Source organism: Archocentrus centrarchus, chromosome 5 (genome assembly GCF_007364275.1).
Source record: "Archocentrus centrarchus isolate MPI-CPG fArcCen1 chromosome 5, fArcCen1, whole genome shotgun sequence".
Classification (NCBI taxonomy): domain Eukaryota; kingdom Metazoa; phylum Chordata; class Actinopteri; order Cichliformes; family Cichlidae; genus Archocentrus; species Archocentrus centrarchus.
Genome location: NC_044350.1, coordinates 14,236,658 through 14,262,526, shown reverse-complemented (window position 1 = coordinate 14,262,526; position 25,869 = coordinate 14,236,658). Strand labels below are relative to the sequence as shown.

The window sequence follows — 25,869 nt, the reverse complement described above, 5'->3', positions numbered from 1 at the left end:
GCCCCACACATCCTGCCAACACACACACACACACACACACACACATAGATTTACATTTGTGTGTGTGTGTGTGTGTGTGTGTGTGTGTTTTTGCCAGACTCCTTCCAGTCACAAACACCACAGCACAAAGTATAAGCCAGTTGTTCATGTACCTGTGTGTAGCTTCAGCGTTGAAGTTGTTTATCAGAGTTCACAATAAATCAGGCTGTTTAAGGAGGCGGGTAGACATCTCTTAATCACTGTCATTTCCAGCTTTATGATCACCTTTAAATCTCGGCAACTGCGCTCAGTTTCTTTAATTGAAACAATCATCCACCGGCCGCAGACAAGGTGAAGTGAATGATGGAGTGAGCGAAGGTAGACATTTAATCTGGACATTTCTAAAGGTGGCATTAAGCGACTGTGCAGTGGCACAGTGGCTCACATCAGCCACAAAATGGCCGTCCTCAGGTTGGTTCCTGCTGGGCTGCTCTCACACATGCAAATGAGTCTCAGCCAATAATGAGATCTTTAGGAGCTCGATAATTAGATTTTTCCCTTCTCTCCGAGGGAGAACTGCAGAGGCAGACAGGGTGAGCGTGAAGACTTCCTTTCGTGTCTTGACTTCTCTGGAGAAGCCTTGGTCTGCGCTTGACAACCCCACCCCCACCCCCCATTACCCACCCACCACATCCTATGCCCCCACGCCTTCCCCATCATATTTCTATTCTTTTCTTTATTTATAATAGAGGGGAGGATCTGAGCAGAGAGCAAAAGAAACTCTCAGATTGTATCTGCTTTTTGATTGGTTGCTCAGAGATGGTCTCTGTGTTTGGCTGGATGTGCGAGATGGTATCAGTACACTTTGTGTGTGCGTGTGTGTGTGCGTGTGTCTGTGTGCGCACGTGTGTGTGTGTCACACTGTCATGTCACGTTCAGGAAAAACTCAACAATAGCGCGAGTCTCTAGACAAGCAGTGGTAGGAGAAATCGATTGTGTGCAACACAATTGCAGCTGCAGTTGCTAAAAAGAAGAAAACATTTTAACAATTGATTATTTATTAGATAGTAGTTTAGTAACAACTGGTTCATGAAAGGGAAAGAAATGATACGTGATAACGATGGTTGGGAATTGTAGCTTTTTAATTGACAGTCTGACAGTTGAACAACTAGATTGTACAAGTTGTGTTTATGATGTTGCCACCTCTGTTAAAATAAACCTTGTTCTCAAATGTTACATATCAAAGCATTCTCAGTTAGGAATGTAGACAGACTGTGCATGCAAGCACAGTCTGCTTTCCTTCCACTGGACTAAATTACACTCGAAAGATATCTTACCCTCTGTGGAATTTGGATAATTTCACACTTTAGATGTGTGTTTGTAGTAGGTGTTGGACATAATTGACCACAGTTACCTTAATTGGTTGCGGCACAAGTGTTACTGAGAGAACTGGTGGGCACAGTTGGCAGACAGAGTGGCAATTGGCGGATTACCCAGCGTGATACGTCGCAAGCATCCGTGACCTGCCACACCTTCTCTACAATGGACACACTTGGCAGACACTTATACTCCGGGTGGGCACAAGCAGAAACATATGCACCGTTTGGCAGACACACGCCTGGCACACTTTGCAAACTGGTACTTGGCATGCACACATACAGATTAACGCACGTGCTTGGCTGTGGCCCATACGTATGTAATTGAATAGCGCGGTGTCCCGTTTTCGTGTATTATTGAGGAGCTCGTTTAATTAGGAAAAAAATGAAAAGACTCATTAGAGATATGTTAATTAGCTTGGCTCTCTGCTCTCTGGAGAGGTCTGACACCAGCCCAGTGGGATGAGGCAAAGAAGGAGCCACACAGGAGACACATGAGGAGAAAACTGAGTCATGGCACTCGTCGAGTCGAGATTTTATATGACTGCAGCTACTTTTTTTTTTTTATCAGTTTTACAATATTAAGTCACTATATTTTTCTTTACGTTGCCAAACAATTTCCCCCTTGCCTTATTTGAGCTGCTACGTATATTGTAGATTTGTTGAAAACTAAACATAAGGATTGAGGGAGGGGGGGCTTGAAGTCTTTTAACTAATCAACAAAAGTACTTGGAAAGATGAGTGTTTGGCCCCCTAGAGTCTGCAGAATTGAAGCAGTTCCTTCTTTCATTCTCTTTTATTTCCTTTCAAAGTGTTTTTCCCAAAGCACTTCTTTTGTCCACTCAATGAAAGTGCTTAGTTGGCAGTTTCTCTTATTTGATGTGGGGGGAATTGTGGCTGTGTGTGCACGTATTTGTGTGCAGTTTAGCGTGGGTTTGTGTGTGTGTGTGTTGGGGGGGTAGTATGGGATCCTGACAGTTTGCGAAGGGTGTATGAGAGGAGGCTGAGCAGCCAGTAGATTGGCCTTGGCTCTGGTCAGAGGGGTGGACAGACAGACGAGAAGGATGGAAAGGAAAGGTTTGGGTCTGGCCACTGAAGTGTGAAACTCTTATTTTGTGATTTGAAACATGAGTGAAATCAGTAATGAAATATGGTCGATAACGGCCTCTCACACTTCCCAATGAAGTGCCCGGAGTGTGTGTGTGTCTGTGCGTGTGTTTCTGGAAATGTGTTGTCATTTTTATTCTGGAGCACTGGGGCGTTAGATGGAGGGAGGCAGCGGAGGAGGAGGAGGAGAGCCTGGGGGAGGGGCGGGGCGGGGGGGTTATCCACTTGAACTTACTGGTCTTTCACTGTCCTCTCTCAAGTTTTTTTTTTCTCTTTTTCATTTGTCTAGCCCCTGCCAGAGAAAGCTATGTTTTATATGCCTCCACATACAGTGCACATACTGTTTGTACATGAGTATGAGAGTCAAAGCGTGCATGGCCACTGAGCACAGGGCAAATCCCAGCTTCAACATCTACTTGCTACACTTCTCATCTTCTTCCCTGTTTGCTGTAAAAGACATATTCTTAAACCTAAGGCACGTGTGTGTTTGTGTGTGTGTGTGTGTGTGTGTGTGTGTGTGTGTGTGTGTGTAATTTATTATTTATTTTAATAAAGACCACTGTTTAGCTTATCTACATTGTTCATAGAGACACAGGCAGAAACATTACTCAGCAAAATAAACAAACAAAAAAAGGATTGAAGTTTGGAGATGTAAGATGTCCGTATCATCCTCACCCTCACCTGGCTTCTCTCATCAGTTTCTCTCAGAGTAATGTGGCCCCTAGCTCCACTGCAGATTAGCTGGAGGAGGGGTACTCACCACACACAATGAGGCCCTTTTACTTTCAGCGGAGGCCCTGGCCCCGAGTTCTAAACAACACTCTCAGCACAGTAGGCACTCCTTCTACTTCTCTCTTCCCTCAAATGCTTTTCTCTTCTGCTTCTCTCTTTTCCCTCTTAACCCCCCCCCCCCCCCCCCCCCCCCCCCCCCAAAAAAAAAAAAATCTCCACTCACCAACCCCAAGCTCTCCTCTCAATTCTTGGCATGATGAGCACAGACAGGCTGTTTACCTGGAAGGACCGAAAGATGGAAGGAGCGATAGAGATGATAGCTGGTGAATAAACAAATCCTGAACCAACAAGAAACGAGAGCCGTCACCTTACACCGTTAAAACCTATACACATAAAGAAGCTGCACAGTGTTGAAACACATGCAAACACAGTTGCCATGTGCCAAAAAAAAGAGCACAATGCTCTGTTTCTTTTTCTAAGAGGTGAAGTGATTTGTCGACCTTTTGGCACTGTTCAGGCAGATGAGGCACGAGACGTGCCATCACTTCTCTTTTGATGCTTTTTTATTAATTTAAAGATGCTAGTAAAACACATCATGGAAATGTTATAGTATTATAGATTAAGACCAAAAGAAGGCAAAGGTTTATACAGATGCAGACTTGCATCCTTGGAAAAATAATAAAAATGTTTTTTTAATTAAGAATAAAACATACTGACGCAAAAAAAGTAAAAAGAAGAAAAACTACATCCACTGCCATGCACTCCTAAAATCCTAATTACTCATTAACTCTAGAAACTTTGTGCAACATAGATTTTTTTTTTTAAGTTCACCTTCTAACAGTGAAATTCCTTAAACTGAAAGTGGTGGGTGACGCAGTTGTCCCGTCTCGCAAGGACAGCCGCCAGTCCCTGAGGTGTGCCGATACGGACTGAGGCAGCAGCGGGCTCGGGCACCTTGGGAGACCTACAGGAAAGCCACAGGGAGAGTGACACGAGGGAGAGTGACGGAAATGAGGACCAGTGGAGGGTTTTTGTAGGTCCACCTGAAACTTTATGACTTTTATTTTCTCAAGAGAAACTTTGGCGGCCAAAGGCACCCTTTTATCTCGTACTCATATTTCTCTTTGCTAAGTTTTGTTTAGTTGCGCTGACACAAACCAGATTCCAAAAGCTTTATGCACCTGTATGTCTGTGTATGTGTGGGTAGGTGTGTGGGCGTGTGTGTGTGACAGGGAGGGGAGACAGAAAGGCAGCCCTCCCCTTCCAGGGTGAGGTGGTAATGCTCAGTGACAAGGATAAACAGCACTGGGGTTTGCTCCCACCAACAGGAGGGGTGAAGAGGAGGAGGAGAGGAGGTCTGTGTCAGCCTCTCTCTCTTTTCCTCCTGCTCTCTCCTTGTCATTTTTTCAATTATCCCTCTCTCCTGTGTGTCCCCATAGACCCAGAGGCAGGAGCTGCATCATTTAGAGTGAGAGCCTGTTTAGATTCTGATTATAGCCTCCTTTCTTCTCACCACTCACTGCCATCACTCACACACTGAGATACATGTGGTGGCTTCACATTTTTGAGCCAGCATGAGCTGAATAACTGTAGAAATACTTTTATCTCCTTGTGAAGCTCTGGGGTAGGTGCTGAGGGTACAGTTATCCTTTTATAAACTGTCAACACGATCTCTTTGTTTCTCTGAATATAAGGACTTGTGTCATAGCCCAGAAAAGCTGTCCTTGTATATTTTAAGGGTGATCATTCTGGTAAATAAGCACACTTTAGAAATTTGTATGAGTGTATTTAATGCAGTCAAAGATCTCAGTTGGGAACGTGAACTCTAAAGTCCAAAGTTCTCTCCCATATTAGAGACGATGCAGTCGTTTACCTAGCATTCTTCTCTGTAAACAATATTGCGAGCTGCACTGAGCCTATTCCCTCTGGCTGTGTGCTGGTTTAATATCAGATAGCCATCCTTCGCATCTTCCAAAGGTTTCATCATGGAAAGTGGTGAAAGGCTTTTCCTCCTTGTTAGAATGAAAAGTCATCAAGGGAGGAGAGGAGAGGGGGATAGAGCCTCATTGAAATGCAAGTTACATTCCCCTATTTCTCTCTCTACACTCCTTTGGGACTTTATGCCTTTCTCCCCGTTCTTCCCATCTTTCAGGCGCTCCCTTGCTCCCTCTCTTCCTTTGTTAATCAGTTAAACTCCCTCTTCAAACAACCCCTCTAATTACTCCTCCACTCTCTGTAAACGACAGGGCTGTCTCCTGTTTCTCTCCTCTTCGCTCCATCTCCCCAAGTTCCCTCTTTCCATGGCAGGGGTTGACCTCTGTCAGCTGCTGACCCTCTCCACAGTGTGTGTGTGTGTGTGTGTGTGTGTGTGTGTGTGTGTGTGTGTGTGTGTATGCCTCTACTAATGACTGATTCTTACATGTAAGTGATCGGAGCGACAGCTTAGATTTCTGAAATCTTGGCTTTGGTCATGGTTGGACTTTTGAGCATGTTTGTGCATATGCATCTTCACTGTGTGAATCTCGAGGCCACACTTTCTTCTTTAAAAAAAAAAACCTACTTGGCAGTGTTCCTTTCTTACACACACCTCAATTTTTCACATCTCCATTTCTTTTTTCATTCCTCCCTATCTTCCTCCCTTTCTTGCTCTGTGTGGATGGTATCCTTCTTTCTCCACTTTCTCTTCCACTCACTTCCTCTGAGCTTCACCTCTCTCTCCGACTAATCTACCGCACATCTCTCTCTTTTAAATTAACATGCAACATGAAAAAAAAAATGGACGACAGCGGAAAAAAATTAAATGCATTTAATAAATGGCTGACTTCAAATCGCCTGGCTTTTCAGACTCTCCCTATTCACAGTCCAATGAAAGGGGAGAAATCATTCACCAGGAGAGACAAAGCCGAATGAAAATATAATTCTGCATTGTGAGGCGCTTTTGTCCTGGCCCGTCAAATCGCTAATGGCGAGGCTTTTGTTTTGTGGCGGCGCTCTCAGGCTGGCGGTGTCGTATGGCGGTGGCAACGCATGCCCCATAATCACCACGCTTTGTGATATTAGATTATAGGGGCAATTAATGGCGTCAAACCTTAACTACTCAGCATTCAGCCTGCCACACACACGTTCAGCCTTAAACACACGCACGTTCGCGCGCACACACGCACACCTTCGCCCACATTTACGCACACATACAGTACAGTATATCTGCACTTGTACACAGGAACGCACATTCGGTTCTGGCGTCAGAACGTCAGCCAACACACAGAAAGGTGCTATATCTCCAGTAATTATTACGCCTGTGACTTGAAAATGTCGATGGCGGTGTGTATAAAATAGAGTGTATGAGTTGTCAGGGAGGAAGAATGGGATGCACAAGAGCAATTAATTACAGCTTTTCATTTGGCAGCTTAGAATGACAAGGCCCAGCGGCGGGGGCAAGCTGGCATGACGCCAAGCGGCACCCATCACCGCCCCCATCTTACTCACTATTCCACCTCCCCCATCTTCTTTGCCTATTCCTTTACCAACTGCCACAACACCACCATTTCCCTCGCTCATCCCCTTCTGACTCCGTCTTTTCATCTTCTTCTCCTCCCTTCCTCTCAGCTTGCACACACACACACACACACACACACACACACACACACACACACACACACACACACACACACACACACACCCTTGCACAACTGCACTTTCTTATCGCAACACAACTCTTCTGCTTATGTAGCCCAGATTCACCTGTGCCCTGCCCTCCCCCTACCGAGCCTCCATCCTTTCTTCATTATGTGCAGTTCAAAGTGTCCTTAATTAGGAAAGCCTGGTTTGATAAAGGCATGGGCAAAGTCTGGTGACACTGTGAGTACCAAATAAAGAAAAAAAAAAGCCAGAGAACAGGTGGGATTGAAGTGTTTTTTTATGGCCAGTCTTGTTTACAAAGTCAAATTAGCTCTTTGCAGATTTAATTTACCACTGACAGCTCACCCACTTCCACCCTCTATACCTGCCATCCCGTCAGGTGGTGAGTAGATAGACTGAAGTGAGCTGGGAGCTGTACACACACACACACACACACACACACACACACACACACACACACACACACACACACACACACACACACACACACACACACACAAACACACACGTGTACAGTTGACCAAGAGATGGATTAATAATATATAAACCAAGAAGTGAAAATGGTTTAATGGCCAATTAGTTCATTTTCCTGTGAAATGGTCATAATATCTTACCAGAGTTATTAAAATATCTCCATACAAATGTTATGTGTATTGAGAAAACATTATATTTTATTGACGTGCAGGCAGTGAAGGAAGAGGCTGTTATAACTCAGTCTACAACCAGAGAAAAAGATCAGTTCTCAAATGCACCCCCACCCCACAGAACCCTCGTCCCAGCTACCTAAATATCTTAGTTTCTCATCTATTAGCTGCAATGATTAACTGCAGTTGTTGGCACAGTGGATAAACACAAAATTTGCTTTGTCAGCAGGATTGTTGGTGTGGTTTTTCATATATTGTGTCTGCATTTATGCATGCGCATGTTTGTCTCCGTTTCAAATTCATGTGGTAAGTTTGTTTTCAGTTTTGCCGTGTTTGTCATCAGATTACCATCTCTGCACATCTCTGTGTACAATGCATGTGCATTAAGAGTGCTTGCACAACACAATCTACAAAAAATCATCATGTTGCTCTCCCTCTCCTCTCTCTCACTTTCACTTTCTTCAGCAGCCTGCAGCGCTATCATGAGATATTCATCTCATCAGATATCCACTTTGTTTTTCCTTTCTTCTTAGCCAGGCTTGACTGTGAGGAAAGAGAATCGCAGGCAGTCGTAATCATGTGTTTATAAAAGCAGATAAGATTTTAGTTTTTTATAGGGAGATTGCATATCTGTCCTTTTATCTTTGAATTTTGCCACAGAAATAGTTTTTAATAGTGCCAGCTTTGTGTAGAAATGTGTCAACAGTCTACGTGTGTTTTATTGCAGCTATCTGTTGATTTTTGACTGATGTTGCCAGCTTTTCTTAGCGGTAACTGACAGCAGAGAATAAGAGACAGGCTAACTCTCCAGCTTACCTGTCTATACCAGCATACTGTGTAACTGCCTTTCAATGGGGAATTCAGGTGCAGGCACAGTCATGCTTAAGGTTTGCTGTGCTGGCTCTGCCTTTTGACACAAAGCTTAACTTAGCTTAAATGGCTGACTTATCCTACTTCTGCATGACATTATCTAGGTGTGTTAATAATTTATAATGTATGTGTGCCTCTGTGCTGTCTTTAGGTCCCTGTGTCTATGGCCATGATGAGTCCACAGATGATCACTCCCCAGCAGATGCAACAGATCCTGTCCCCCCCTCAGCTTCAGGCCTTGCTGCAGCAACAGCAGGCTCTCATGCTACAGCAGGTAAGTCACAGATTGTCTCACACACACACGCACACACACACACACACACACACACACACTCTTTATCTGGACCCAGTCCCAGGTTGACATGTTCGGATGTGTCTGTTTTAGTAGCCGGTGACTCACAATGGATGCAATTGTATCTCATTCAACGCTCTAAGATCTTTGAAGATAAACACGCGTCCACATTTCTACTCATACACACATTGTCATTGCAACTGCCTCTTCTTTAGCATTGTTGTTTGGAGACAGGGCACGCTCCCACCCGCAGGAAGGCAAGAACACACCAATACACACAAACACACACACACACTTTTTGGCATCAGCCTGTGAATCATAGTGATTAAGGAGTGTGCTGATGCCCGGCAGGTGATAGAGGAGTTGCCATGTCGACACAAACCAATAAACACTCTTCATCTGCAACACATTTGTCAAATACTTGGCCGCACCAACCCATGACCTGCTACCTGCACAAGCAAACACTCTTAAAGGCTGCGAACATGACTGCTAACAGTGTGGGGATAGAGAAGTAATTGCTTAGTAGGGGATATCAAGAAAACTCAACACAGGCAAAGCCAGAGCAGACAGTAGATTTAATAAGAAGTGGTAGCTTTAGGCATGTATAAATTGCAGCGGGAAGATCTGACAACATGTATCATAATGGAAACGTGAAATGTGGTGGCTTTCTATAAACAGACATGCAGATGGCTAAGAAGCTCTTCACCAGCTCTTTTTTTTCCCTGTAACGAGGAAAAAAGGAGACGGCGCGGGGAAAGGGGGATGATAATGCACACTCACTCACGGCATCACTAATAAAACCACTGAGTTTAACATTGCTCTCCCACTTAATTAACCACAGTATGGACTCCGCACTTAGTGTATATCTGCAAATCAGGCAGTATTACACACACACACACACACACACACATATACAAGGAACAATCAACCAACATATCACTCACTGGAGCATTAAATTTCATATCCCCATGGCAATCGTACATTGTGTAAGAGTGTGTTAGTAAGTTTTACAGCCCACTGCTACAAAGCAGTTGTGTTTTTGTACAGGCATTGATTTGTGGATTTTGTATATATGTTTGTGCGTGTTTTAACCTTTAAGTTTCGTCTAACCTTTACTTTACTTATGCTACAGTTGTTCTGCTTTTCTTTAGTGTGTTCACTAAAGTCAAGGTCATGGTAATAGGCTGGAGAGGTGAGTGCCTCACTTACACATACTCTTAATGCACAGAGCCACTGAATCAAATCATTAAAAAGACCTTAATTATCACTTAATTATTCCCTCAACTCACCACTCTCCAGCCAAGTGTGTGTGTGTGTGTGTGTGCGTGTGTGCGTGCGTGCATGCGTGTGTGTGCTTGCATATGCATTTGTCTGTGTGATTATGAGGCGATCAGGGCTAGTGACGCGGAAAAGAGAGATTAACTCCGCCTAAGGAGCGATAAAAGAGAAGAAAGACAGATGGAAAAGAAAGAAAGAGCAGCAAGAAGGAATGAGTCCCGCATTTAAAATAAATTAAGGACAAGAAGGAACATCGTGGTAGCAAGCACAGTAAATTATGCTAAAATGAAACTATGTCTGGGATAAGATTGAAACTGGAAAATTTAAAACAGCTTTCCACAAAAGGAGCATTACATTTCATAGTGTGTGTGGTGAGGATGGGCAGTGGTGTGTAGTCTGTTCACTGTGGGGTCAGACGGATGAGAGACCGAAGCAACTGCTGTGCTGTGAAGTCATTCTCTGCTGAAAAGCCTCTTTGAACATTTGATGCACCATGAAACAAAGACAAACTGCAGACGGACACATGTACAAGCTGTTCTCAGGAGGATAACCCACACACAGACTAACAAAGACTAACACACACTGTGGCCAGTGTGAGTTTTCCTGTCAGCCTTGCTCTACTCTCAGCAAGATTATAATCTTAATGGAGCTTCCTGGGTAAATTAATGATTACAAACTCAAACAAACAGACAAGCTGTGGCCAGTCAGATCCTCTGTGTGTGTGTGTGTGTGTGTGTGTGTGTGTGTGTGTGTGTGTGTGTGTGTGTGTGTGTGTGTGTGTGTGTGTGTGTGTGTGTGTGTGTGTGTGTGTAGGTGTGTGTGTGTGTGTGTGTAGGTGTGTGTGTGTGTGTTTGGCTTACAAAAAAGAATGAAACAAAAGGGTCAGAGTACATGGGAAGTATAGACAATGAAATGAGTAAAAGCAAATAAATAGGAATGAAAAAGTATAAATAAAAAGCTATCAAACATTTTTGAAAAGCTCTCTCAAAGAGAGAAGTTTTATGAAGATCTGAACCTTTCACATTTGAGAACAGATACGTCCAAAGCAGTCAGATCATACAGCTACAAAGTGAGTGCGATGTGTGATGGTGCCAGTGTGTGAATAGGGCAGGAAATAGTCCTGTATCGTCCCTCCTGCACACCCTACTCAGGCAGCACCTTGACTTAAACCAAATGGAGTTTATCAAGCAAGAAGGACACATGATAAACAGACTGTTGTGTCCCGTTGCATGCTAAATGTGAAAAAGGACAAATGTCAATAATGTCCTCGCCTGATTCTCACGATATTGCCCACAGTTAATACATAAAAACAGCTTTACTGTGTCTGAGCTCAGTTGGAGGAAAGTTCAGTGGTGTAGGGGCTCTAACAGGGATGATGAATTGGAAATGGTGGATGGAGCACTTGCTCATATCCTGGCAAGGGGATCCATTCATCAGGCTGAGAACAGCTTGTGCATGTAGACCTTTTTGTATATGAGCAATTGATAGAAATAACCTAATTTTCCAGATAACTTTGAGCTGAAAGAACCTAGACTAAACAACCTTTTTGTCTTGATAATAAAAACAGAGGTTGGCATCACAAATAAGAGTCCTAGCCCAGCCCATCTCATAGTATTTCACAGACTCCCAAGGTTAGCCCCAATAGAGCTGATGGTATTTGGGAGACTAAATAGAAAAAAGAAAAAAATATATAAAAAAAATAACCCCAGACTCATCATTATTAAATATAAAGAGATTTCGGAACAAACAGGATTTCATATCAGAGAATCAAGCAGTGAGATTTGCAAGGCTCCTAGGACGCAGGACGTGGGTTTTAATGATATTTATATCTGTCTGTGTAGAAATGTTAATACATATTATGACTTTGAACAACCTTGCCGAGAGGCAGCATGTCTATAGAAAAGAGAAGGGGGCAAACAAATGGAGACTTGAGGGACTCCACAACTCAACTGAGCCGCTGAAGATGTTTAGTTCGCCAGAGTGAAAGAAAAGATTTGGTTGTAGAGGTTTGAGGCTAGTAAGCTAAAAACCAAACCTTTGTTTCCTACCAAAGCCCTACGTGATGTAAGAGGATACTATGACTGACGGTATCAAAGGCAGCACACTAAATCTAAAGGTATAAAAGTAGAGCAATCACTTATATCTACAGTAGGCTGTCAGTAACCAAAAAAAAAAAAAAAGTGGCTGGATAAATTTTAAATAACCATTTATAACCTAGAGGCATACCTCTTATCTGCATGTGGTCTAAAAACAGGGTATATAAGATTCAGTGACTCATAACCCTTAGCAGAACAGTGTAGGCTTTCACAAGCACTGACACACACACACACACACACGGACCCAGCAGGTGTTTTATGACAGCACATCACTAAATAGTCAGAGATGCCTCAAACTATATCATAACTGAATATCTTCATGTGCATTTTTCTCTGCAGGTTTAGAACAGTCCTGTTCAGTCTTGCAGGCTGGAGATCTAGTGTGTGTATGTAAGGATTGTGTGCCAGCCACCAGCACTCACCTCAAACCTTTGGATTTATTTGTGCATTGCAATATAATGCATGCATAGTGCATTATATTGCAATGCATAGTGCAATTCAATATCATGCACAGTGCATTCAGGTGTATTTCTGTGCTGTTGCTTATGTGTCTTACACTGCGTTGCATTCAGATCTTTCTATAACCGAACTTGAACCCAGTGAATAATCCAGCAGTGGCGGTTAGCTTGACGTATACAATTACCTTGCTACACAGCTTGAAACACACTAACAGCTCAGTGCAATACTTCAGCAGGCTTTGTGAGGCCTGTGTTTGCTTGTTGCATGTGGTTTGTCAATAAACCACACACCACCACAACAATAAACTGCGGCCTTCACTGCAAGGAGAGGAATCAAAAGCAACTGCATTCCTTGCAACTCCTATTCAAGTTGCAGTGTCTTGACTATATTGGGTCATTTCACTGTTGGAAATATGTAGCATTGTTGAGGCTTTTACAAAGTGTGTTGTGACTCAGTGGCCTCATGTTTCTTCTCCCCCACCTCTTCCCCCTTCACATCACATCACCCCCCCCCCCCCCCCCTTTCTGCGTCTGTCTCCAGTTACAGGAGTATTATAAGAAGCAGCAGGAGCAGTTACATCTCCAGCTTCTGACTCAGCAGCAACAGCAGCAGCAGCAGCAGCAGGCTGGGAAGCAAGCAGCAAAAGAGGTGAACTTAACCAAACACACTCACTCAGCTCAAGTACACTCTGAAGTACACAAGTACTCTTAAAAGCAGTAAAAGTGGGTGACATGGGAGAAAACCAGAAGGGGGGAAAAAATAGAGGATCTGATGTATAGAATGTAGGACACATACAGCTCTCTTTTTCTTCTTTCGCTCTTCTCTTCATCCTGTTGTCTAGTTTATGGATGCATGTACATGTTTGTCATTCTTACGGATTAGTAAATATGGGTTTTCATTTTTTTTTTTCCACCCGCATGCCATGTTGAGGCAGTGAAGGAGTGCTGTGCTAGGCCAAATGCTACCCTGCCAAAGCATTCATTTGCCTGCCTTCAGCTCTAAGACTGAGGGGAAATCTCTCTGTAGGAGGGGTCTGCCACTCTTTAATTGTCAATTAACCCCACCAACACTAAGAGTCTGCCTTCATTTCTCTGTCTCGCTCTCTCTCACACACACACACACACACACACTGTACCAAGTTTAACCACAGCTGTGTTACAGTAGGATAACAGAGGATCAACTAGGATCACATCATGGCACAACAAAGAGAATCTGAATCGATGAGACACTATTACTGTCATATCCTATGGGTACTGGAGGTTGTGGGTATATGCCTATTTATATTTGACTGTACTGCGTGTATGATCATTAGCCAAAAACTTCCAAAGATGTTCAGGACAATGCAGGAGACAGATCTGAGAAGAAGAACCTCATGAGGCTTTTCTGATAAACGCATGAGGAGACACATCCTAGATTTCTCCCCCTCTCCCAGCGGGTAGAGCCCAACCCACAAACTCCTCACCGACAGCGGTCAACCAACTCGACCGTGACCAAAGCAAACCAGTTGTGGTTGACTCGCATGTTGCGAGGGTGTCTGAAAAGCTTTCCCTTTCTCCCTTCGCTCTGCCACTGTCCCAGTTTTCAGGTTTGTTGTCCTGTAACAACTAGACAAGTGCCAACACTGGTCATACAGCGACACATACATGCAGAGAGAGAGAGAAAGGCTTGATGCGTGATGGTTCACTGCACAAACACACACACACACCTGAGGGAATCTGCCTCCCTACAGCGATGCATACAAGTCATGTGACTTATAGGCCACTTGCAGCGGTAGGTGTTTTTCAGTTGCTGTAAGGAGCATCATTCACAACCAAAGCACCTTTTTTAGTTTTTTCCCTCAGTTATCCTGTTAAAATAGATGTCGTGCAATATTGAGCCATTCATTATTTTTGTATATTGTTTGTAAGATTACAGGTTGCAGTAACAGTTCATATTTTTTCTGAACATATAAAACTGGTCAGAGTAGTAATCAGTTAGCCAGGTTGTTATACTAAAGGAGGCCTTTTGTAAACTAAAAGTGTTTGTGCACTTGTGTATTTCACTTGCTTTTTGCCCTTTTCCATCTCTTCTGCAATCGTCTTCTCAATTTCCTCAGTGTGGAAATGAAGCATTGAAAGACTGTGTACGTACGTATGTGTAAAGCTAGTGTTTTACGGTCGCTGGAGTATTTGGGACTGGTCAGGAGTCAGCTTAATGAAGTGACTCTGACCATCACTAGAGATGCCTGCTTGTATGTGTGTGTCCATCTACGGTGCGAGTGTGCATCTACTGTGAGTGTCCTTCTGTGTGTGTGTGTGTGTGTGTGTGCGTGTGTGCGTGCGTGCGTGTGTGTGTGCGTGCGTGCGTGTCTGTGTGACTGGCAGGCTCAGACAGTGTGTGATGTGCTCATAAATCACATTGACAGCCTGTTACTGCGCTAGCTTTGGCCACTCAGCCACAGCTAATGTAAACAGAACGCAGGCACACATACACACACGCACAATGTGTGTTTTAAGAAAACCATAGCCATATCTCAGGAGAGAATGAGAGACAGAGGAGGGACTGGAAGAAATAAAATGGACAGACAAGTAGAAAAGGAGGGGCAGGGGGGTCAAAAGAGAGCGAAAGAGAGGGAGGCGGCAGTTCAGTCAGGACACTCTGATCTTGATAAACCATTTATTTCAACTAATGAGAACTTGGCAATCGACTTCAAAGAAACGAACTATAAAAGTATGGCACAGGCTTTGTTGGTGACCACAACACCTCTTGCATATGATAAAGCTTAGATGGATGGTTCACAGTTACACTGTAGTTACAATGCAACAAACGAATGTCTTCTTAAACATACTATAGAATGACAATTTAAGGAAAGTGTAGAAGAAGAAAAAGGTGTAGGCAGGATGAGACGGTTCTAGGTTTGTTTGGACTGCAGCTGCATTCTCAAATAACTGAACTGCTCATATTTGTAGTGAGCAAATAAACACACATAAAAAATATCAGGCATCATTAGCGTGAGTTTGAGTCTTGTAATTGACTCCACTTTTTTGTCTTTGGCAGATTTATTCTCTATTCCTTGGAATGCTGTTATCTATTTACATTAATTAATTGGACTCAGTGGCAGATTTTGCCAAACATGCACACAGGGATTTGAAAGATGAAATAATTTCCATTCATGCTAAGTGACACATTTGAACACATGAGAACAACAGCCATTTGTGAGATATGACACCATCTGTGTCTAAACATTGCTTGTGTATTTGTTTGTCAAGCCGGTCTCTGATATTCAGCACATAGCATGATACAGTTTCATTGAATCATTACATGGAAAGAGGTGTTTCCCCCCTTTTTTTAATCAGTGTGAAGGATAACACACACACCCACACACATTCATATACTTCCCCAATAGACTCCTCTAACACACAAACACATCACCACCACACTACTTCTCCCCAGGCACCAAGTCTGAAAGGAAATGACCTGTTTGCCCTTCCTGTGAGGTCTTCTCTGTTCAAAGAGGTCCAGACTGCCACTCTCTTTCACACACACACACACACACACACACACACACACACACACACACACACACACACACACACACACACACACACACACACACACACACACACACACACGCATACGCTCACACAATGAGGAGTTGTATTTATTTATTTTTCTCCACTACTTATCTGTGGGAGATAACGTCCATCTCTCTCAGGGGTTGCAACACATGCCAGGTCTGCCCCAGACTGGGAGAGGAGGAAAGGGGACATTTATCATCGAAACACACACTAACATTATTGCTACATGGCATGCCATCTCCTCCACTCTCCCTTTAACCCTCAAACCCTTCACCCCTTCTCTCTGACCTCAGGGTCCTCACAGTTTAGCATCACTTACTGTTTACTTGCTTCATACTTTGCTTTATTTTATTTGGTGACTTTAAATATCTTTAATTATCATATTGTCTTACCTGAATGTTGTGAAGGGATAAGTACACCAATTGAACTTATTAATTAAATTTTTTCTTTTGTTTGTTTTTTATGGGGGGGGGGTGCTGTTTGTTTGTTTTTTATTTTTTTAGGATAGTTTCAAACTCTTTTTGAAAGTGATACCTTTACAAATTTCTGATGGTTTTTTTTTCTTTTAAATTTTAGTTACATATAGATTTTTGTCAGCCTCTGCTGTGACAGCATACAGTACATTTATAGCTTGATTACAGGAATTTTGGTTGTCCTGACTTCTTTCCATATGGCTCTAAAACATTTTGAAATTGCACTTTTCAAATTGAGATCATCTAAAATAAGAATGAATGAACTTCACTAAGTTAGTTTCACTGAGTGCTTCATTTCCTAACTACTTTACCCTCTTGTCTTTCTATCTTGCGGCTTACAGCAGTTAGGCAGTAAGCAGCTGGCCTTCCAGCAGCAGCTGATCCAGATGCAGCAGCTTCAGCAGCAGCACATCCTCAACCTCCAGAGACAGGGCCTGGTTCCACTGCAGCCCACTACCGCCATGCAGACTCTGCAGCAAGGTATATGCACACACAGGCATTCATAAAAAGAGTTGTAACCATGCAGCATTTGGTGACACAAACACATCTTAACAAACATGTACACACACATGGGCATGTGTGCGTACACGCGGGCAGGCCTGTACCCAGTGCTGCCTGTGAAGCCTGTTAAGTTAATCAGCCTATAAAAGATAAAAGGAAACGTGATTGGTGGGTTTGTGGAAAGTATTCATTTGGATAATAGGTAAAATATGCCACTAAGCCCCCTGCTTAGAGAGATGTGTGCATGTGCTTGGGCGAATGTTTGCATGCATGTGTGTGTACTTGAGATTAGCCAGATACAAGAACATCATCATTTTGCTATTACTGTGCCCACTGGATATATTTTTTTTTTCTGTTCCAATGTGCAGTCCCTTAATTTTGTCAGCAGAGTTTTAGAATGATAAATGTTGACTGTTGACTGGCCCGCCCTGAGTATATGCGTCCTATGTGTGTGTGTGTGTGTGTGTGTGTGTGTGTGTGTGTGTGTGTGTGTGTGTGTGTGTGTGTCTGTGTTTGTGTGTGTATCTATGTCCATTTTTTTCTGTGCTCTTGCACAGCAGAGCTCGACACACACGTACACACTATCTCACTCACGGAGAATGCTTTAGAGGCTCTAAAGTGGCCGTAACATTGCTAAAGCGCTGACTGAGTTGACCAAACAGACCGATTTCCTTCCCTCTGGCTGTCTGATCTCTGATCTCTCTTTTTCTCTCATGCACAGTCACATGCAGTCACACACACACACACACACACACACAAGCGCACACTCACATCCAACAAAGAAACTGTGTTTAACTAATCAAAAGTGAAATTCAAATAAATTTAACGCTGAAAAAGTTCTCAAAATGTGTGTGTGTATTTGTGTGTGCGAGAGGACAGGGATGTTTGTTTATATGAAGTGAGGACAAATAGATGTACCAGTTTACATAGAGTGGAAAAAGCGACTGGATGCAAACTGAATACAAATGAAAAAGACAGGGGCTACATTTCTGCTAGAAGTGTAATTTTTCAGACAGTTTCAAACATTTGGCTTCGGCATCTCCTTTTTCTTTCATTCTCCTTCCGTATCAGACTGGAATTTCCCTGCAGTGTGAAAGAGCTGGTCCATTGTGACGGCTCAGCCAGGCGTGAGCCAGAGCATTCCTCTGACCAGCCATGCCACGCAAACACACAAACACTCAAGCATAAACACTTACACCTTTACACACAAATGCACACACTGTTGCCCCGCCTCAAAGGGCTGTTGTGTTCATTGTGTAGGTGGTGGCATTAGGGGTCCTGCTTTGGTTTCAGTCTATTTCTGCGACCGCAGTAGGATAGAGGTACTGTGTAGGCCTCTCATAACTGCCTTATGACAAAACCTAATAAGTTCATGGCAAAATGAAAAAGCAGAAAGAGTAGTAAAAAAATTTTTTTAATGACAAGCAGACAGAGCAAACACTGAGGGTATGCAAGAAACTGTTTCAGCAGCTTTTGAAAACCTTCAGCTTTTAAAATCACCCAGTTATAAATTCTGTGTCATTTTAGAACCTCTCAGCATGTGTTTGTCCAGAGTTATGTGAACAAAAAATGAGCCCTAATATGGGCACGCACATTTGACATGTATAAGCGGAAACAGTTATCAGGAGCTCACAATACTTTGCATCTTTAAACTCAAGCTGAAGGAAATTATGACAGCAGTTTTCACCCCATTTCATGGTTTATAAACCTTGACTTTGTTTTCCTTTCACTCATCACTAAACTGCTGACTTTCATCAATAATCTCCTATATTGTCCTCTCGAATTACATTTTTGTCCTGTTTTTAAGTAACTGGAGTGTGCTGTGAGCCACTTTGTATAGCAGTCTTCAACTACCTCACACTTTCACTGGATGTGTTCGGCTAATACATACATGTGTGTGCCCATACAAAGACATCCACGCACACAGCACCTCATTCTTCCAGAGTGAGAACTTTTGTTTTGGCGGGACCGCAGAAGAATGCAGACAAAGCAGACATAATATTTGGATTGCTGCGAAGTCTCTGTATGCGTATGTGTCAATGTGCGTGTGTGTGTGTGTGTGTGCGTGCGTGCGTGCATGCTAAGATCCATTGGAATAGGCTGCGGCGTCTTAGGCGTCTCTTTTGCTGTGAAATTGGAGCAGAAATAACAAAGCTATGACTAGAAAACTCAAAGTGTGCACCCACCCATTTCACACAAATAGTGGTTGCGACAGGAGCAGTGGAGCTGGTGGACAGTAGAAGTTGCAACAAAGTTTAGCTCCTTAATTAAGAATACCGGCTTTCTGGAAGGACAATGAGAATAAACCTCAGTTTTAAGATGTTCTGTTTTCCGCTCCAAACCACTCTGAAACACGGGGACGATTACAGTAGCACGTGTGTGTGTTCAACATCCATTCAAATTTATGGATTAGTTTCAGCTATCTCTGTGTCTCTGTGTGTGTGTGTGTGTGTGTCTGCATGTGGGTACTATTATGTAGTTTATAGTTAACCATATTTCTTCTTCAATTTATTTGAATCAGCTTAACTTAAATATCCTATCATCACATTTGAGCATGAACATATGAAGTTGATCAATGAGTTAACCCCTTAACTGGCAGCAAATAAAATCACCTGAAACAACTACATAACACCCTCTGGTTATTATTGGCTCTGAACAACCCATTTCATTGCCTATTAATCGGCTGCGTCTGGTCCGCGGGCCGAATGAAGTGCATTTATATGGCAGGCTAGACCCGCCCATTTTGACTGACACCTCATTCGGCCAATCATGTTAAGAAATGGGTTTCCCAGAGCCAATAATACTCAGAGGGCGTCACGTAGCTTTGTCAGGTGATTTGGTGCAGCCAGTTACATGACGTGTCAATAAAAATGGGAGGGTCTAGCCTGCCATATAAAAGGGACTACAAACGGCCCTTCACCGGGTCCTTGCCAGTTAAGGGGCTACGTGATACCAGTTGCTAAGTTAAATCGGAGTCCTCCTCTGCAGCGATGTGTCCGTCGGACCTGCAACAACTGTGGAAGGATGTGTCGGGGGTGCCGAGCAGCGAGGAGGCCCTGAAACAGGCCGAGGGCCTCGACTTGAGCACCAACAGCTCCAATTCTACCTCAGCCTTCCCCAAAGCTGCCAGTGCTCACCTTCCACTGCACAGCCTGCCCAATGGACAGAGCCACACCCCAAAGAGAGACAGGTACAGTAACACTTCCTAATGATAGCCACATTGTGGCAGGGAACCTGCTCTTTGTGTGACTTGCATTCTCTCCTGTTCAATCACTCTTACTGTCATTTATTTTAAAAAATTTGAACCTTCTTTTGTACACACGGAAAACACAGCTACAAAACATGCACATCCAGCATATCACATATCAGCGTGGTGTAAACATCTCGCGGCTCATTTGATAGGAGGTGTTTTGGGTTCAGCACATTCTGCCACGATGCTGTCAGCCACATGTCAGTATGGAGGCAAAGTTAGGAAAGGAGAGGATGGTGGATTCAGGAGAGGAGACGTAGCGGGAGGTAGTGGATGGCCAGATTTACTTTACAGATAAATTCCACAGTATAGTGTGGTCATTTCCAGGGATGCAAGTTGCGGGGCGGATGCACTACACACACTGTATAAGGGCTGTGTTGTCCCATGGCTGTGTTGGCTGCTCATGGGCTTGTCTCCATCTTTAAGAGCCAGACTGTTTGAGTGGATATCCTCCTTCACCAAGGCAGACAGCGGAGATGACCATGTCCCTCTTTACTCCAAAGGCAGCCAACCCCCCAGCAGCCAGTGAGTAGCATATACACATACACACATGTACACACACAAGTGGACAAGTTGACGACAAGAAGATACACTGGTAGAGGGTGGTCTGAAGTGTCCTTCAGCACTGATTTACTGCTTGTACCAGTGGCATTGTTGATCCTGACTTCTGACCTCATTTCAGGGAAGGTCAGGGTGGCCGGACAAGTGTTAATTAAAAGAGGTTCTAGTTAATCATGTCACACATGGTCATACTGAAACTACGGTGTGCTGCCCGTACTCCAACACAGTTGGCTTAGAAGATCACAGAGGGGATAGCATTAGTGTGTTAGCCTACTAAGCTAATGCATGGCTGATGTGGAGGAGAATGTGGTTGCCAGCAGTTTGTCATGTCTGCTGTCTGAGCTGCTTCTGAGTTGACTCAACCACAGCCAACACACATACACACAACATACACTCCAACCTCAGCCTGCACATATGATCAGGAAGAGGTGAAAAGCAACGAGAGGGAGAGAGAGACATGTTTCCATCTGCAAGACAAATGGTTTCTGTTAGACAACCTTCTGATCTTGATTTGGGAGAATCCCCATTCCAGTCCACGCACACACACACACACACACACACACACACATACACACTCACATGCACGTGCGTGCATATACACACACACATACAAACACACACATACGCAGTCATGTAAATATATGTGGAGACAGCAGTCGCCGGCAGAGGTCCAAGTCTGAACCACATCTGCTACTGGACCTGCCACACACACATGCACGGATACAGTTATTTTACCCTGGGTCCAAACCAAACCTGGCCTAGTCTTTCATCATCACACACACATATAAATACACACACAGTCATAAATATGAAGAGATACACATACGCAGAACACACACATAAGCTCACCACAAAAGAACAACCAGCACATGACGGCAACCGCCACCAATCAGTCATGGCTGGTTGGTCCCGCGCCGGCTCTGTGTCAGCTCCTGAAATATTAGAACATACACCAAAACTAGCACACACATGCAAAACACACGCCAAGAACAGAAAGACAGGTCGTGGACTTTAGAATGTGACTTTGAGGTTGCTGGACCAATTCCCCTGTTTGCCTGGCTTCTGTGACTGACCCCACTCTGCTCTGTCCTCCTGTCTCTGCACTTGGCTTCATGAACTGTACTAATTACTGCTAACCAAACTCAGATGGCTGTGTTGGTGCTGCTGCTGTTGCTGCTACAAGTTTTGGTTTTTTGTTGTTCTTTTTTGTTTTTTTGTTTGTTTTTTTTTGTTTTGTTTTGGGGTTTTTTTGGGGGGGGCATGTGCATGTGTGAGAAACTGTGACACGTGAATGCCTTTCTTCTTATTCTAAGAACTTATTTGTTTTTGTTTGCTGTTTATTTGATATAAATAACAAATGGGAAAAAATAATCTCATTATTATCTCTGTTTGTGTGTCTCTCTCTTCACAGTCATGAGGAGCATACTGGCTCCCATCCCCTCTATGGCCATGGAGAGTGTAAGTGGCCTGGTTGTGAAGCACTGTGTGAAGACATGGGACAGTTCATCAAGTAAGTCACCAGCCAATCAGAGTTACAGTATGATTTCATTATGCTATAATAATGTGCTTAGTATATATTTAATAGTGCAGCCAAAAGAAAAGTCACAGTGGCAAAGGTTCTGTTTTGACCAAGACTTCTGTTAGTGCCCATTTTCTATTTCCACCCCTTTAACGGCTCTTAAAGGCTTTGTTACAGGGACGTGTTTATAGTTCCCTCAGAAGGGTCATAAGAGTAATATTTCTAGACATATTCAAATTCTTTATGAAAAAAAAAATCACACAAGTGAGTAGAATCAAAGTCTCTTTAGTCATTAGTTTGCATTATTTTCAGTTTCAAATGGCAAAGTAGAAATGTGTTGTTATAAATGTTGCTGCTGTCCCCAAATCCTGCAGTCACACACTTTGGCTGCATCAACCAAAATCCAGGTTTATGTCCGTATTAAAACTTAATTCGGTTTTACTGCCAGTCTGTAACAAACATATGTTTTTTTTTTTTATTAAGTTCATGACAGTTTAATCCAATAAAGACACATGACGCATTTTCTGATTTACAATACATTACAAAGTACATGCCAATCACACACATTACTTCAGTTCTTCATTTCCTGACTAATTTATCTGTTGCGAGCTGTTAACATCACAATAGCTCTGAGGTGCATACGTACATGCACACATGTACAAACACACTTTTGGCACCCAGATTCACTGGTTCACATCTTTGTTTTTGTCTGATACTTTGAGTTCCTTGAATCCTCAACTATCATGCATTTCATTGGCTGTGCTTGTGCACTTGTACATGTTGATTTGTTGCTTCAATACAGGGAAACAGGTGGTCTAAATATGTAAGATTAAAGTTGAATTGTGTTAAGGGTGTTTGTCACTAAGTCGTTCCTTTATTTTGTTGGCAAGAAACTTCTTTTCACTCTGCGTCCTTCTACTTTACTTTCACTCCTTCTTCTGTTATTTACCAGTTTCAATTCATTGTGTGATACTGATGTAGTATTTGGCCTTGACATTCTCGTACCTCCTCCTCTGTCGCACATAGCGCTGTGGACTTCCCCATGGCACCATGGCTGATAATGAAGGCTTCACAAGCCTTTAATGAAGCCTTAAACAAACTCTTGCTCATTATCTATGTGGAACTCTTAGCTATTTGGACAGTGAAGATATTAATAAGCCAGGGTGATGAAATACGTATTCGTACACACACACACACATCATCACAGAACTGTGAGTGGTGATTGTGATGGCATCGGACAGTCAGATCAAAGCTTGCAGGCAGGCTGGGAAAGTTTGGAGAGGAAAGCTGTTGTTTGGTGTCTCATTTCACGTAGCCCCGGGGCAGATGGAAGGAGAGTGAGAGATAGAGTGAAAGAGTGTGTGTGTGTGTGAGAGAGAGAGAGAGGAAGATGAAAAAATAGAGACAGCGACAGATAATGCCGTCAGTCCAACAGTGTGCTCCCTTCCAGCGAGCCTTAGTCATCGCCCCAGGAGGGAAAAGGGTAGAGCAGAAGAACAGAGGAAGGAGACACTTCAGTATTTCAAGTCTTTCTTCTCTCCTCTTGTCTCTGCCCACCTTCCCTCCCTCCCTCCTCCTCCCTGTCCTCTGGTATAATACTCTGGCTGTGGCTGGTGGAGCTGGGTGTAATGTGGGTTAAAGCCTTGTCTGCCAGCACTCAGAGGAGTAAACAGAGCCTCATTGTCGGGACACATCGAAAAAAAAAACCCTGCTACTGTTTATGGCCCAGCTATAGAGAGAGGGGAGGGTTTTGGGGGGCAGATTTAGTTGGAATGAGTGTGAATCATAGGCATTTGGGGAGTTGCGGGGGCAGAGGAGTGGGAAGGGGAGAGTCGACAAAAGTACAAGTGACGAAGAGGGAGAGAGAGCTTGATGGAGAGTGAGAGAGAGAAAAGAGTGAGAGGGGTGAGATCATGTTTTTGTTATTATTATCGTGCACTTGTGTTGAGCCATCTATCTGCCTAGATTAGCCCCGCCATGACATCATTGTTTTTCTTTCATTTCTAGTCCTCGCCTGATGTTGCCCAACTTTCTCCTCTCCAAAAGACTCACAGATGCGTGCTGCCATTCGGTGTAAACTTCTGACATATAAGAAACATATTTTCACAATAAACAAGTGACGTAATGAAAATTATAAGTTAGCACAACATCAAATATGTCAGTCTGGCTTCACTACACTCACACCACAACATACATGACCACAAAATCTCATGCACACAGCAGCAACCTGTGAATAACCTTGGTGATGACAGTGCAGAGAGAAAGGGAAGGTGGAAGGGAGACTGGGAGGGGTGCACTGGGAAAGATCAGAAGGTCCCAGGTCCTCCCACATTTGAGGAAAAAAACAGCGCCACCATTTCAACATACACACACACACACACACACACACACACACACACACATCCATGCAAATGCACACCAGCCTTAATAAGTGGAGTGGAGTTTAACAGAAAGTCTTAAGATAAGGCTTTGTGCGATAACACATGAGCTCATATCCAGGTGGTTGTCTTGGATCATGGTTCACTAAGCGCCAATGAAGTATACACACACACACACACACACAAAATACAGCTGCCGCGTCCTTCAGTAGACAAAATAAACTTCCAAGATTATGATTTATTTTTATAGCACTGAAGCAACTTAGATCTCAGTTTAAATAAATGTGAAAGAGCTGAGTTTTGTTACTTCATCATTCAGGACCTGCGAGCTGATTCAACAATAATCCTATTGACTTAAAAATTTTAATTGAGTGGGGACTAGCAGCTCTTTGATCTTGATGCTTTTTATTTGCAAGGAGATATCAAATTATTTTCCCAGAAATGAGTAAGTGCTGATACTGTTGCATCCCCTCTAGGCACTTGAACAATGAGCACGCCCTCGATGACCGCAGCACTGCTCAGTGCCGAGTCCAGATGCAGGTGGTTCAGCAGCTGGAAATACAGGTGGGTCAAATGCTCACACGCAAGCACACCTAATTTTCATTTGCTCACAAACAAAGTCATGAAGACCGTTTCAGCCTGTCAATGGCTTCAACTTGCCTGAGACAGGGCAGAGTTTATGGAGAGCAGTGGAGCTTGTAATTTAAAAGGAGCAGTCAGCAGGGAAGCTGCCATTGCTGCTCCAATTATAAAGCTTCTCTGGTCACCAGCAAGAGAGAGTGAGGCTGAGAGGGGAGGAGGGAGGGAGAGAAGAGAAAAGAAAAGAAAAGAAAAGAGAGAGTGAGACATAAGCTAGAGAGTGGAGGGCCAGGCTGCAAGGAGTCTCTTGTTCTCAAAGTGGTTCGTGCATGCAACGCTCTCGAAACATCTGAGTGGTCCAGGAGAAGCAAAACAACAAGAAATGAAATGCTGTTCCTAAACAGTGCTGAATGTGAGAAGTTCAAAACGAAGTAAAAATTGTGACATTCAGTTTACTGAGCAAAGCGATCACATCGCTGTGCATGTGTGCATGTTTGTGTGTGTCCAGTTGGGGGGGGGGTCAGGTCCTGCCCAGAATTAGGGTTAGCTTTTGTGTTTGGCAGCAGTGGTAAACAGCGT

General features: G+C 43.5%; 1 protein-coding gene across 1 annotated transcript in view; it reads left to right on the top strand.

The window, feature by feature from the left end:
* foxp4 (forkhead box P4) overlaps positions 1–25,869 on the top strand; it is a 91,245-nt gene that overhangs the window by 51,745 nt on the left and 13,631 nt on the right. The window contains exons 4-10 of the mRNA XM_030729484.1: positions 8,499–8,621; positions 13,013–13,120; positions 16,844–16,982; positions 19,992–20,193; positions 20,680–20,778; positions 22,226–22,324; positions 25,188–25,275. Coding sequence (XP_030585344.1) covers positions 8,499–8,621; positions 13,013–13,120; positions 16,844–16,982; positions 19,992–20,193; positions 20,680–20,778; positions 22,226–22,324; positions 25,188–25,275 — 858 coding nt within the window. The remainder of the gene's footprint in view (positions 1–8,498; positions 8,622–13,012; positions 13,121–16,843; positions 16,983–19,991; positions 20,194–20,679; positions 20,779–22,225; positions 22,325–25,187; positions 25,276–25,869) is intronic.